At 47.3% G+C, this 14,118-nt stretch overlaps 1 protein-coding gene across 1 annotated transcript in view; it reads left to right on the top strand.

The window, feature by feature from the left end:
• Positions 1 to 1,088: 1,088 nt before the first annotated feature.
• The window catches only part of LOC139054487 (uncharacterized), a 44,542-nt gene continuing 31,512 nt past the window's right edge, over positions 1,089 to 14,118 (top strand). Inside the window, exons 1-2 of the mRNA XM_070531521.1 lie at positions 1,089 to 1,159; positions 2,105 to 2,240. Coding sequence (XP_070387622.1) covers positions 1,089 to 1,159; positions 2,105 to 2,240 — 207 coding nt within the window. The remainder of the gene's footprint in view (positions 1,160 to 2,104; positions 2,241 to 14,118) is intronic.

The raw sequence follows: 14,118 nt of genomic DNA, 5'->3' as shown, positions 1-14,118 counted from the left end.
CAGAATCTATATTAGCAGGACAAAATACAACATTGTGTTGTGTGTGCACTCGAATGTAGATTGCGTTCCTTGGTGAGTGGTCTTGGGACCATACCTCTCTTATTCGATAACAATCGTACGAGCCTGCCAGTATACCGCTCGTAAAATCATCGAAGGACATTATCCTCTCTCGAGTGCATTCGCACAGAAGTAAACTAAACAGTGGATACAGAAAGAGTAGCTACTGTTGGATTACAGCTGGGACTATCAGGTGAGGAAGTGCGTGCGTGGATTGAGAACGAACGGACAAAACAAAGAGCGGAACGTACTGCTGACAGAGAGGCTAACAAGGAAGCACAGGAAAGAACTCGGCAAATTTTTCAGCTCATACGGAAGCTCCAAGAACGAGATCAAAGTGAGTCTGCAAGAAGAAACCATGATCCGATGCTTCTTCCGTTCTGAACCCGCCAAAATTCCTTTCATTGTTTGATAATTATTCTTCTTCTTATTATTATTTGGTTTGAACACATATATACATTTAACAGGAAAGGGGAAAGGAGGATCAGGCTGGCAACTGCCACCGGAAAGGGCATAACGCCTGCCTACTCTTCGGAAGGGAGGCGACAGCAACACAGAAATGGAAAATAGGAAGGGACGAAAGAGGAAAGAAAGAGCAACAGGACAAATCTAAACGAATAAAGTAGAACACACAGTACAGATCACACACAGTAGGGCCGGTCACTGAAAGTCACGCAACTACTGAATGGTAAATACAAGAAATAGTATCGACGCTACAAACTTGAACCTGATTTAGATAACTCTAGAAAAGTACGAAGGGCGCGTTGAGCCTGATAACGTCGAGAATCACTACCACTGGGGTACAAACGGTTGTCGAGTGTCGTGCACCGCAGGCCAAGGAGATGATTGTCTCTCACTAGCGACATGCGCTGCGCACAGAAAGCGCGACATTAAAATATTAGGTGCTGAAGTGTCTCGCAGCAGCCGCAAGACGTACACGATGGGCTGGCCACACGTCCTAGTCTATACAAACGTTCGCGCACGTTCACGCAGCCGAACCTCAGCTTCAGTATTAGCACTCTAGCGCGACGATGCAAGCCTCGATCGCGAACACGGGGCGGGAACGTTCCATATGCGACGCGCTGGTCTGGATGCTGCTGGAGTAGGTGGCGACGGATCAGTGGACGGGCGTCATCAAGCTTGCACACAATTTCAGGGCAGTCACAGTTGTGAGCGCAAGCTGAAGCCCACCGATCAGCCTCTTCATTTCCGGCGATTCCTACGTGCGAAGGTATCCACTGAGCAACGAAAGATACCCCACGAGATGAAATTTTATTTGCATGCCGAGTACTGCTGCGCACAACTGGGCAATCAATCTGACTGCGTTTTAACCTGCTAAAGGCAGCGTGGGAGTCCGTAAAGATGACAATCTTCGATGTGGTTGACTCCTCTTGCATGTATTTCTGTGCAACACTAATCGCTGCTAACTCCGCAGTTGTCGACGAAGTTGGATGAAGTATTTCAAAGAGACGTCCCACTTGAGTCGAAGGGCAGAAAAAAAGCTGCAGAGGCGCCTTGACCGTTGCTGTGTACAGATGCATCTGTGAACACTGGAAGATCATCTGGAAATCGTTGGAACATGTGACACTAAGCAAATCGTAATATTGCCGAAATAAGAATATCAGACTTTTTGAGTATGTCAGGGATTGTGAGGTAAACGTGGAATACATGTACGGTGATATCTATTGAAGACGGAAGCGTAACTGAAGCATCATGTTCAGAAACGCCAGTGATATTCATAAATAATGCCCCCATTTTTCCCGTGAAAGAGCAACGCGATCATTTTCGTGCACACTTTCAAAGGTTCCAGCGCTTGACACGGAACAGCGGTATTCTCAAATTGAAAAAGAAGCTCTGGCGCTTGTTTTCGGTTTTGAACGGTTCCATCACTTCGTGTACGGCCGCCCGGTGACACTTTAAAGCGATCAGCGGGCTCTTATTCACATTGCAAAAAATGGCGATATCTGATATGCCACCACGAGTGCAGCATTTCTTTCTCAGGCTTTCGAAGTACGATTACACAATCGTGTTAATTCCCGGCAAACAGATGGCGCTGGCGAACATGCTGTCAAGGGCACCCGCTCCTAAAGACGGGACTGCCAGGGACACCACCGACGTTGAAGTCCACGCCGTTAGCGTGGTGTCGTCACTCGTCAGCGAGAGAACTGCCCTACGCCTCGCACGTGAGTCCTGATGCGACCCGTACCTGAATATAGTGTTACAATAGGTAAAGGGCGGACAGGCTGTGGGAGGACCCCTCGCGTTTGCGTCCTGAGCTTTCAGTCGTGAACGGAATACTTCTCAAGGGAACAAAGGTTGGGATTCCCACGCGTATGCAGGCTGAAATGTTGCATATAATTCACGCAGGGCACATAGGTATAGGAAAATGCAAAGGACGAGCACGACAATTGGTCTTCTGGTCAAACATCAACTCGGATATTGAAGCGCTAATACAAAAGTGTGCTGTTTGCAGAAGGCATGCATACAACCAGCCAGCTGAGCCTGTTAATGCTTCGATCAACCACTTGACAGGCTTGGTTGCGTGTTGGAGTTGACATCTTTCAATACGGCGGCAAGTACTTCCTGTGTGCTTACGATTCAATGTCTAACTTTAGAGAAATCGACCAGCTGCGTGACCTGTCAACCAACTCCATGACGGAGAGGCTCAGAGCGATGTTCTCATGATACAGCATCCCAACGGAAGTGTGCACTGACAATAGTCCCCAATTTTGCAGCGAAGCATTTGCTCGTTTCGCTAAGCTGTACGACTTTCAAAACTCTAGTAACTTTCAAAACTCTGCTAGTACTCAAACGTACTAGCAGAAAAAGGCGTGCAAGTGGTGAAAAGGATATTGAAAAAGTACACTGAAGCAAACGAGAACTTCCGGCTTTCTTTGCTTAATTACAAAGCCATCCCCTTGGAAGAAAGGCGGCCTCTGGCAAACTGCTTCAGGGAAAGCGTTTGCACACACCCCTACCAGACTTCACACCGCAGCCAGTAGTTCACACAACGAATCACAAGCAACGAATCGGAGGCATCATGCCTTGCTCCCCGTTCAACACAATGATGTCGTGCGAGTCAAGGGAACGTCGCGGTCAGAGAATGACGACGTAATGGCACCAGCTGGACCACGCTCCTTCCATGCCCGCACAGAGGGCCACAAGACACTACGCCGAAGCTGCCAACACCTGCTAGCCACGAAAGAAAGCTTCAGTCCCGACATGGCGGCAAGTGAGTCAGACGACGAACAAGGCACCACGCCGTCGGAGAGCACAAATACTCCACCAGCTGCGTCTCAATTGGTGAGCGTGAGAACAGCGAGACATCAAATCCCGCCTCCAACGCTACCTAGGGGATCGCACAGGCAATCCAGGCCACCGGAACATCTACTTATGATGCCAACTTCGAGCAAGTCTGCTACAGGCGCTGAAACGACCCAGACTTCTTGTATGAAGGGAAGACGTATCGCATTGTACACACTCGCACCAGCAGTGGGCGCCTGCCGTCAACTTGCCGTTGTCGGATGTGCGATGGCGCACTCCCCCTCTTAAGCGGGGGCTACATGGGGCGTTTTTCTCCTGCGATTATCGCGCGCCAAAAAATAAACGCGCTGGCGGGACGCCGGCCAGGCTACATGAGGTGTACGAGCAGCGAACGCCGCCGCAGTGTGGCCAGACAAGGCAAAAATGTTTTGGCTACCACTAAATGAACGAACAATGCTTAGATGTTGTTTGCTTGTGTTATAATTAATAAATTATTCAATAAATACCCCACTAATATGTCTGTAGTTTGTCGTTAAACTCCACGCGTGATGCTTTCGCCGACGTAGCCATAGTGCTGTCCAGCGCACGCGCGCGAAGTGTTCAATGGACGGCGAGGAACGGTGAGACGGCTGGCCGCTCCCGCCGAAAACAGGCGGAAGTGACTCCGACAGGTACTTCCGGTAGCGTCAGACGCGTGCGCGCCGCGTCAAAATCTAGCCGGTCCTGATCGGCGGCGGCGGGCGTTTTTCGCGACGCCGGGCGTCAAATCGGCGCCGTGAGGCGAAAATCGCCTCAAAAACGCTCCATGTATTCCGGGCTTTACAGACCGAGTGCGCTATAAATAACGACGCTCAACAAAAACGAGGGTTCGCTGTTCACTAGCTGTGTCAACGACTAACTGCGGCAAGCTGAGAATGATATGAAAGCACAAAATATAGAGAAGGAACAAATTGATGACATTAGACGAAATTGTTAAATTATATTTCACAATTTATTTTAAATGTGTACTGCATTTGACAGTTAATAAAGGCGGTGTAAGCAAAAAACCGTAGAAGACATCCTGCCAGATGGAACGTACACATAGCCAGCTCATGAAGTGTGCGATGCTGCACCAATTTATCTGTTGAAATCTCGTTAATGCCTATCTTCTGGGAACGTGGCATAACTGCGCGCTAAACGGTAGTACAGAATAACCGCCATGCACTTACAAATATGCATCTCTTGACTTGCGTCACCGTTACCAACAAGGAAATAAATTGGATGCCACGATAAGTGTGACCTAAATTCCATCCTACAAAGTTCTTGTTTACTACTTTGTCTAGCGCTGAAAAAATTCCTGCGCTTTGTTGCACGACCGTGCGTTATCGCAAAGGTGACACCAATGAGAATTAAGGAACTTTGGCAGGGAACGCAGATGTAAACATGAAGGCGGAGCAAAGGACTCTTACCGACTTCCTCGATGCCTGTATACGCGTTTGATTATCGATTTGTTACTGCGGGAAAACCGGCATCGCTTCATTTACCAGCGGTTCCTGATGCCGCATCCTCTCTATCGTCCCGTGCAATTCTTGTGCAGCGCGTCGACCATAACGCGCACGCCGTCACTGTGCCGGAAAGGTTGCTGTACCATGCATGTGCGTGTTTGCCGGCAAACCTGCACCCGCGTATCGTGGCAGCATAAGTCGAAAGCAGTTACTTTGGGCCCGCGCCGCTCCTGGCCATGCACGGGGAAGGCGCGTATCATCTTGCGCCAACAGCGGCGAAGGCTTCCTTGTTCAAAGTGCGGCACAGTTGAAGGGGTCTTGCTGAGACAGGCGGCAGCGAACGGTGGCAGGGGGGGGACACTCCTCGGTTCCGGTGGCACAGGAAATTGGCGCCATCTCTGTACAGGGCGACGCGAAAATTCGTTTCCCTTGCATGGCCTCGTAGATCGTCGCGCGCACGCGCGCCGATCCAGGTGGCCAAGCCCTTCCCCCCGCTCAACTCCTCTCCCTACGCCCTCTCTCGTAATACCCTCTCAACTCCCTCACCTTCGACTGTCTACGCGCCGCGCCGCCGTGCCGTTCCCGCCGGCCCGGCGGCTGCTAAGTCCGCTACGTAACGCTTTATTTTTGTTATCTACTGTCATCGAGATGCGTGCACGGCGCCAGCGGCACCGCGCCAATTTAGCGCTCTACATGAATTGCATATTTCGATATCTGTTGTTATCGGGAAGCGTGCGTTGCGTGCGTTGCGTGTGTTTGCCGGCATGGTCAGTTTCGTCAGTTTCGCGGCCGTCAGTAACTGTGCTAGCGCTCCGCGATGTTTCCGATGTTTCGCCCGTTCCAGGACTACGCGCACCGCACATGCATTGTGAAATGGTGCACGAATACCTCGAAAACGAGCCATGCAAGGTTCTTCCGGGTGCCTAAAGACAGCAGGTGAGCGGACAGCTTGCTTCCCGGCTTTCATTTGTGCTAATTAGTGTGCGCAGTCATACATAGCCGTTCTGGAGTGAGGCAACAGTTAATTGCAAGTATGGCTGATTTGAGAGGAACAAATATGTTGCAGTAACACCGTTGGACCAACAAGCAGCTAACACAAACCACTTGAAACATACTGTATAGTTTCACCTTTGCGTCTCTCATATAACCACGTGCTTGGGTGTGTGCTTTGTATTTGTCCCCTACTGAAAACTAATTATCGTTGAAAAACTCGTTTCTGAGCCTCAAGGTAGATGTATCACAACTTTTGCTGTGCCGAGATGACGAAACGAGTTTTTATGCGTGATCCGAATGCGCACTTTATCACGTTGGAATTTATGCTTTTCACTTACGTTTCTTCAGGATGGAAGCATATCTCGAGTACTCTGGGAGGCAAGACCTGATGGGTTTGCCCAGGCAGAAGGTCAACAACTACAGAATCTGCTCGGCGCACTTCACGGATGGAGACTTTTTGGACCCGGCGGGACAAAGGCTCGTTTGGTCAGCCGTGCCAACCGTGAAAGCGCCATTTGAGCGGTTCGAGTCAAAAGGTAGGTCCAGTTTTAAACTTTTTAGCTAGACTACGTGGGCCTTATCTTACACTCCCCATTAAATAACACAGCTTTCTCACACCATTGTCTTTTCATCAACTGGAAAAAAGCGTCGGCCTGTTTTGAAAGTGCAGTTCTTTTTCTGAAATTTACTATGTGGTGAATATGTACTCTTCACTTTGTAAACTCCATAGAAAGAATAACTCTATTGTCAACTTTGCTGGCATACATTTAGTTTCCTTAATGGCACTTCCATTCGATTGGCACTTCAATTCGATCTAGGTAGGCTGCAGTTAACTTGTTGATTGTTTAACAGTTGTAAAAATTCATGACGTATTGTAGCTTAACTATTACAAAAGCAAAAATTTATTTGGGGCACTATATATAGACATTAAGAAAGTAACTCAACATGCGTCCTAAATTCAGAGCCCTTCATTGTATAAGTATTGTAAACACAAACGAAGCTGGTGGCTTGTGCTATTATTCTGGCAAGCTGCACATTTTGCACTTGCCACTGCTAATCGCCCGTGTTTGCTGTTTCTTATGCAATAACTGCTGTATGAAAATGTGGCTCGACAGCTGAGCTTCTATATAACTTTACCCAGATGACGCTGCCAGCCCTGCGCCCCTGCGGGAGCGGACACCTGAGCCAGGACCGTCTGGACTATGCAGAGGTGGGCACATTGTTGCAGCACATTACATAGCACAAAGATTTGTTAAATACTTTAACAAACAGTTGTAATCCACGATACAACCCAGTGTGGGTCCTGAATTCAGAGCTCGTCTAACATGCAAACATTGTGACGCATGACATAGTAAAATAAAATGTATAAAGCATTTGAAAAGACGGAAACAAAAATGGTGATCCCAACACAGGCACTAGCCCTCGCATTGCACCCTTCCTTTTCGTTTCTGTCTTTTCCAACACTTTTTACCTGTTGCCATACCTCAGCAAATCTGAATATCAGACAGTGCAGATGCATCTAATGCAGTCAATCTCTGCTCTTATTGTGGCAAACATAGCAGCACATTTTGCACTTGCCACTGCTAATCGCCCGTGTTTGCTGTTTCTTATGCAATAACTGCTGTATGAAAATGTGGCTCGACAGCTGAGCTTCTATATAACTTTACCCAGATGACGCTGCCAGCCCTGCGCCCCTGCGGGAGCGGACACCTGAGCCAGGACCGTCTGGACTATGCAGAGGTGGGCACATTGTTGCAGCACATTACATAGCACAAAGATTTGTTAAATACTTTAACAAACAGTTGTAATCCACGATACAACCCAGTGTGGGTCCTGAATTCAGAGCTCGTCTAACATGCAAACATTGTGACGCATGACATAGTAAAATAAAATGTATAAAGCATTTGAAAAGACGGAAACAAAAATGGTGATCCCAACACAGGCACTAGCCCTCGCATTGCACCCTTCCTTTTCGTTTCTGTCTTTTCAAACACTTTTTACCTGTTGCCATACCTCAGCAAATCTGAATGTCAGCACACTGCACATGCATCTAATGCAGTCAATCTGTGCTCCTATAGTGGCAATTTTATAAACGCATAGCGTAAGCTTAGACTTAAGACCTGTTTTTGGGAAGCCGTTTCATCATGTGTACTAATTGCTTTTTACAGCTACACCAGCTATTGGCACTCCAACAGGACGGCGCCTAGGCACTGAACGTAAGTTTACTCCATAAAGCAGTGCACATGCATGTGGTAGAGTCTCTCAGACAAACACACACCAGTAATATAATACAAGCTCCTCGTTATTTTAGTCAAGGCAGTGAAGTGATGTTTACATTGATGTTGCACTTGTAAGATACCCCTAGACTCCCAAATCGTCAATTATGAATGCTTTTCTCTAAACGTTTTCCGTATTTTCCATTACTAATTGTTGTCTTTGACATAAGTTGAGCAATACCCACAGAATAAGAGCTATTTCATACAAATAAAGTGTGTTTTGACTTTTATGAAACTGCGCATTATAACAACGATGCACTACTCTTGTAGGTACACCTTCATGGCGTGGGCGGAAAGAAAAGCTCTTCAGCCCTGGCACGGGGAGAATTCTAAAGAGGTGCAAAGCAGATGCTCGCAGGTACCGGAGAGCCGTGTCACGGTTGCAAAAGCGTAAGAGTCCTCGTAAGGTTACTAAGAGGGATGCCATGGAAACCCTAAGGTCGTGCCTGACACCACAGTTTTACAAGCTCGTGAGCAGTCAGGTCGTGCTCCATGGTCGCAAAATGAAGGGAAGGAGGTGGCCACAGGAAATGAAAGAGTTTGCCCTGAGCACATACTTTCATAGCCCGGTGGCATACAGGCACCTTTCCAATGTGCTTGCTTTGCCAACCTCGAGGTCTCTTCGGAGGTGGCTGACAGAAGTGCCAATGACAACCGGAATTATTCCTAATGTAATTGATGTACTTAAAGAAGCAACCACTGATTGGCATTTACTGGATCGGGCCTGTGTCATCATATTTGATGAAATGTCTCTGCGACAAAACTTGCAGTATGACATCAAAAACGATATTGTCATTGGCTTTTCAGATAATGGCTCTGAAAGGACACCGAGTGTGGCAAACCAAGCCTTTGTAGTCCTCCTTTCTGGAATTTCTAAACCATGGGTGCAGCCTTTGGCGTTTGCAGTGGCACGAACCAAACTGTATGCTCCTTACATCAGGAGGCTGCTATTTGCCTTAATTGAACAGCTAAGCTCAATTCAGCTGTTCGTTAAGGCAGTGGTGTGCGATCAGGGGACAAGTAATGTTACACTTTCAGAGCAGTTAAACGTAACTCCAGATGAACCATTCTTCGAAGTGGGTGGTCACAAAGTCTATTTTCTGTTTGACACTCCACACCTTTTGAAGTGCACCAGAAATAACCTGCGTGCCCCTCACAAACTTGTCATTGGCACAGACATTATTGAATGGAAGCACATTGTGGAGTTATATAAGAGCTCTGATCCAATTGGAATGAAATTGGCAAGGAAACTGACAGATGATCATATATACAAGAGGGCTTTCAACAGTATGAAGGTAAAGTTTGCCGCCGAGGCACTGAGCGAGTCAGTGTCGGTGGCATTGACTGTCATGATTGCTCTGGGGAAAATGGATGGGACTGCCAAGTCTACAGCAGACTTTATTGATAGAATTGACAAGCTATTTGACTGTCTCAACAGCAAAAGCATCACTGCCAGGCCTGGCAAGATGGACTATGCCATCAGTGCTGACTCTGGTCATGTGGAGTTTTTGCAGGAGGCATTCAAATGGATCAAATGCTGGAGATTTGACAGCCCCAGACAGCCCCATGTAATTCGTGGCTGGCTTGTCACCATCCAGGCTGTCCTCTTGCTGTGGAAAGACCTCTGCCAAAATTTTGACTTCACTTTTCTCCTGACACGCCATTTGCAGCAGGACCCTCTTGAGAATCTTTTTGGCACTGTGAGAAGGAATCTTGGCTGTAATGAACATCCTAATGTGTTTCAGTTCATTGCTGCTCTGAAACACATTTCTTTCGGGAAACTAAGGAACCTGTTGCCTCGTGGGAACTGTGAAATCGGAGACACCTATTTATTGGCAAAAGTAATGGGTGGCGGTGCTGCTGCACCGCCACTCATTGCTGATGAGGCAGAGGTGCCAAGTTCCTGCGACACATCAGGTGGTGACCTTCTAGATGCCGAAGAGCAGAATGCACTGTACTGCTTTACGGCTCACCTCATGCAGCAATTTCTTAAAAAAACGTCCTGCGGAGTGTGTTTGCAGCCGATTTTTAAGACATGAGGAGGAGGCACTAGTAGGTTCCCATCAGTTTATGGCCATGCTTCACGCTCATGGTAAGCCAGGGGGACTCTTTGCCGGCCTGACACAGCCTTCCGAACGCCTCTTTGGGGCGGTTAAGGACATAGAAAAAGATTTTCTAGAAAATATTGGTGTTGTAGCTCATCTACCACGTGTAGTGCATGTGTTAGAGGAAAAACTGTGCGACAGCCTTTCCCAGGCACTGTTTTGCTCCACAAGCTGTCGTACGGACTTCCTCCAACAGTTTTGTCGGGCGAGGCTGCTGCTTCATATAAGGCAAGTAAATCGAGTTCTGCGTAAACAGCGGGAAAAAAGATCATCAAAAAGAAAATTGCAAAAACTGCAAAATTAAATTTTCATAATATACATGCTCTCCTGAAACATTTTCTGTGCCTACAGGATAAAGAGAACAATTTGTCATTATTGTGTCATTGGTGTCCTTATTTTACGTCCCTTATTTGGTCAGCAGCCTTAATCATAATGCACTGTCATGGGCTTTGGCTGAAATTGCAGCTGATTCTTTCATATTTTTGATCCGTGGTTCTTTCACCATTTTCATAGGTTCCTCATATTCGAAGTTGTGCTAATTCAGTTGTTATCGCAACATGTCTTACCTGTAGTAGACTATAAAATATGCAGAACATAAAATCAGATTTTCTTCTTTCTCTTTGCCATGAGCTGTGGTAATTATTGCAGTAGAAGACGAGCGAGTGATGGCATGAGAACTTTTTGCCTGCATTTAAATGGCCATGTTGTACTATGACATTTCCATGGCACTTTCTGGGTCCTCAAATGAACTGTATGTCACAATTGCACTTGTTTGCCAAGCCCATGACATTGGTCTACAACACCATAGCTATTCAATACTGCAGTGGCTAAGGTGAGCACTTGTTCTGCGTCTGATATGTTACCCTTCAACTGAAATCATGTAGCTCATAATTGTGCACTGATGTTGTTGCCCAGAGGTTCTTTAACATGCATCTGTATTTACACAGAAGCAAATAAATGATTAAATGCTAGGGTTTTATGTACCAAAGCCGTGATGTGATTATGAAGATACCGTAATGGTGGACTCCTGAATAATTCTGACCGTCCGGGGCTCTTTAGTGTGCTCCTAAACCTAAGTACACAAGCATTCTTGCATGACGTCCCCAGTGAAACGCGGCCGCTGAGGCTGGGATTTAACTAGGAACCTTGCGCTCTGCACCGCAACGCCAGAGCCACTCGGCTACCGTAACGAGTTGATGTAGAAGCATCTCATTTTACATTCGGCTTACATTGCATTGTGCCAGGAGCAGCTGAACACCTTCACTTTTGAGCCACAGCAGTTGGTTCCTTCTAGAAAATCGTTTTACATGTTGCGAGTGTTCTGCGCACTTCGCGATTTGGTCTGTGTGGATGTGGCTTGGCACAGAAAGACAAAGGCCATTAGACAAAGAATGGCGATAAAGGCTTATTGGTAATTCATCTTGGGAAGCGTTAAATGGAGTGAAAGACCCTAGGACATACGACGGTGCATGTACACGAGCACGGCTTTATGCATGTGTATGTTCCATGTCATCGTGCCTTGACTGTGCTGCACTTTGCTCTTACCAGTAGGCAAAGTTCACAAATAGATGTTCCTCCTCATAAAAAATTAAATAATGGGGTTTTACATCCCAAAAGCACCACCTCATTTTGAGGCATGCCGTAGTGGGGGATTCCGGATTAATTTGGACCACCAGGGAATCTTTAACATGCCCCCGATGCATGGGACATGGGTGTTCTCGCATTTCACCCCCATCGAAATGTGTCCGCCATGGCCGGAATTCGATCCCGCGACCTAGTGCTTTGCAGCCCAACAACATAGCCACTAAGTAACCACGACAGGTTATTCCTCCTCATTGTCATCTGCTATTCGGCTACTGTTTTTCTGTGCCGAGCCTCATTCTGCAACTTCAGAATCTCGCCCAGCTTACCATTCCGTTGCCAGTCATTTTTCTGTGTGATCATTCTATGAGCATACTAACAGCTGAAAAATTACTGTTCATGTTTATGTATTATCTAAGTCATTGCTGATGGGAAAAACCGCGTGAACAACCTTCATGTGTAGGCATGATACGCTTTTCTTCTTGAAAGCATGAGCATTGGAAGTGTCCGGTTTGAAGAAATTTCGCTGTTTGTGTTTATTACACAATGGAGTGCCCAGTTACATGGTATGACTTAGTGCCGTCAGTGATGAAATTTTTCTGCTAAACATTGCATTCTTGGTGAAAGTTGTGTCGGCTTACTTCACCGGGTCTTTGATGGATGAATAGGCTTTTCTTCCAAGGTGTTCTATGTGCTCCTACAAAAGGTGACTACCTTCTGCTACTAGTTGCCATAGTTACGGAAGTAGTGACCAAGTGCAGAATAATGTGTATTTACGTCTTTCGTACAATGTTATTTTTGTCCTGCCATGTCTGCGTTTTCATTTTCTTCAGTAGTAATGAACATGTCGCGCATTTCATATACTTTTGTGCAGGTATGTAAGTAACTAATTTACAGCTTTTTTTGGTATGACTGTCAATAAAAAAATCTTTGCTTTTGGTTGCACTTTTTAGGTATCTTGCATGCCATCGTATTTGCCATTGCCAGTGAATTTTCACTTCCTTTAGTTGTCATGACTATGTCATACACGTCTTCCAGTTTTGTGCAATATCTTGGAGCATATACCAGAAGCTCGTCTACATTTCGGCCTTGAGGCCATTAAATAAAGGTCTTGTTTTGTTTATATGTGTGTGTACATGAAACGGCCTTCGCGTTTCTCAGCGCTTTTTGTTATTTCACTGTCTGAACATTTGTGTTTAGTACTCTTGTATATGTCATGTACCTTTCACCTTTGCTCATTTTTTGAACGTGAATCACCACCACATTATAACGAAAATCTGTTTTCGGAAACGAAGTCAATAAAGCGAGACCAAAAGATCTGTTGTGTTGGAAGTGGAATGTTTTTTTTATGTCCCGGCATATGCTGGTATAATATAAGTATACCACCGTGGGCCTGCCAACGCATGGCCCACGGCGCACTACGCGCCAGCTCGCAAGCAATGCCAATGCGCTGCGTAGCGCGCGCATTGCTTGCGAGCTGGCGCGCGGCGCGCCGTAACAAGCGCGCTAAAAAAAAAAACGCGCCGGTTACGGGTTAAAAAAAAAAGTGAGCGGCGCGCGCGGGCGCGCGGCATGGGGGAAAGGGGGAAAGAGAGAGGAACGAATCGGCATAATAAAACAAAAAGGAAAGAAGAACTTTTGGGAGAGGAGGTGCCGCGCGGCTGCTATTGCTGTTGCCATGACAACGTAAACAATCATGTGCGCCGCCATTTTTCTAATGCATCGCCCTTAGGTTAGGATGGTAACTGAAGGGGACCTTGGCGCTAGCGTCGAAAGAGCGTCTGCTCAAAAACGGCCAATGGGATGTATACGGAGTGTCCGCCCCCTGCGTTTGAGTTATCGCCTATCAAAAGCTTGCAGTACACTTATGGTATCTTCGACTGGTCGCCTGTATGCCCCGAAGCAGAGTCGGGTAGATCGGTCGTTTCCCGAGCTCAAAGGTAGGGGACAAGCGCGCAAGCCGAACGTGCGACTCGCTCTCGGAGGAGGAAATGGCTGATGCGAAACCACGCGACTACTGCCAACGTCCGATGTTTCGCCTATCCAAAGCTCCCGGCGCTGCTGGAAAAACCGGCGGACGTGCCGGCGGGACGAACGTTCGTCGAAACGCCAGCATGCAGTGGCCTAGGTTGCCAAGGTTACGGTGGGCCGTCGCCAACAGCAGCGACGCGGCGCTGCGATGACGTTTCAATCTCGATGACTGCTCCGACGACAGGGCTCGGAGCGCCTCAGAGCGCTCCAAGATAGATGAGAGCAACCGAGAAGAACCAGCCGAACGCAGGGCGCGCACCCTCTTTCAACCAGCCGAAGACAACGCCGCTCGCCAGAGCGCTCCAGAGTGCTCAGATACGACCAGCC

Source organism: Dermacentor albipictus, chromosome 1 (genome assembly GCF_038994185.2).
Source record: "Dermacentor albipictus isolate Rhodes 1998 colony chromosome 1, USDA_Dalb.pri_finalv2, whole genome shotgun sequence".
NCBI classification, from domain to species: domain Eukaryota; kingdom Metazoa; phylum Arthropoda; class Arachnida; order Ixodida; family Ixodidae; genus Dermacentor; species Dermacentor albipictus.
Note: the sequence above shows the minus strand (reverse complement) of the source record. Positions and strands in the feature narration are given on the sequence as shown.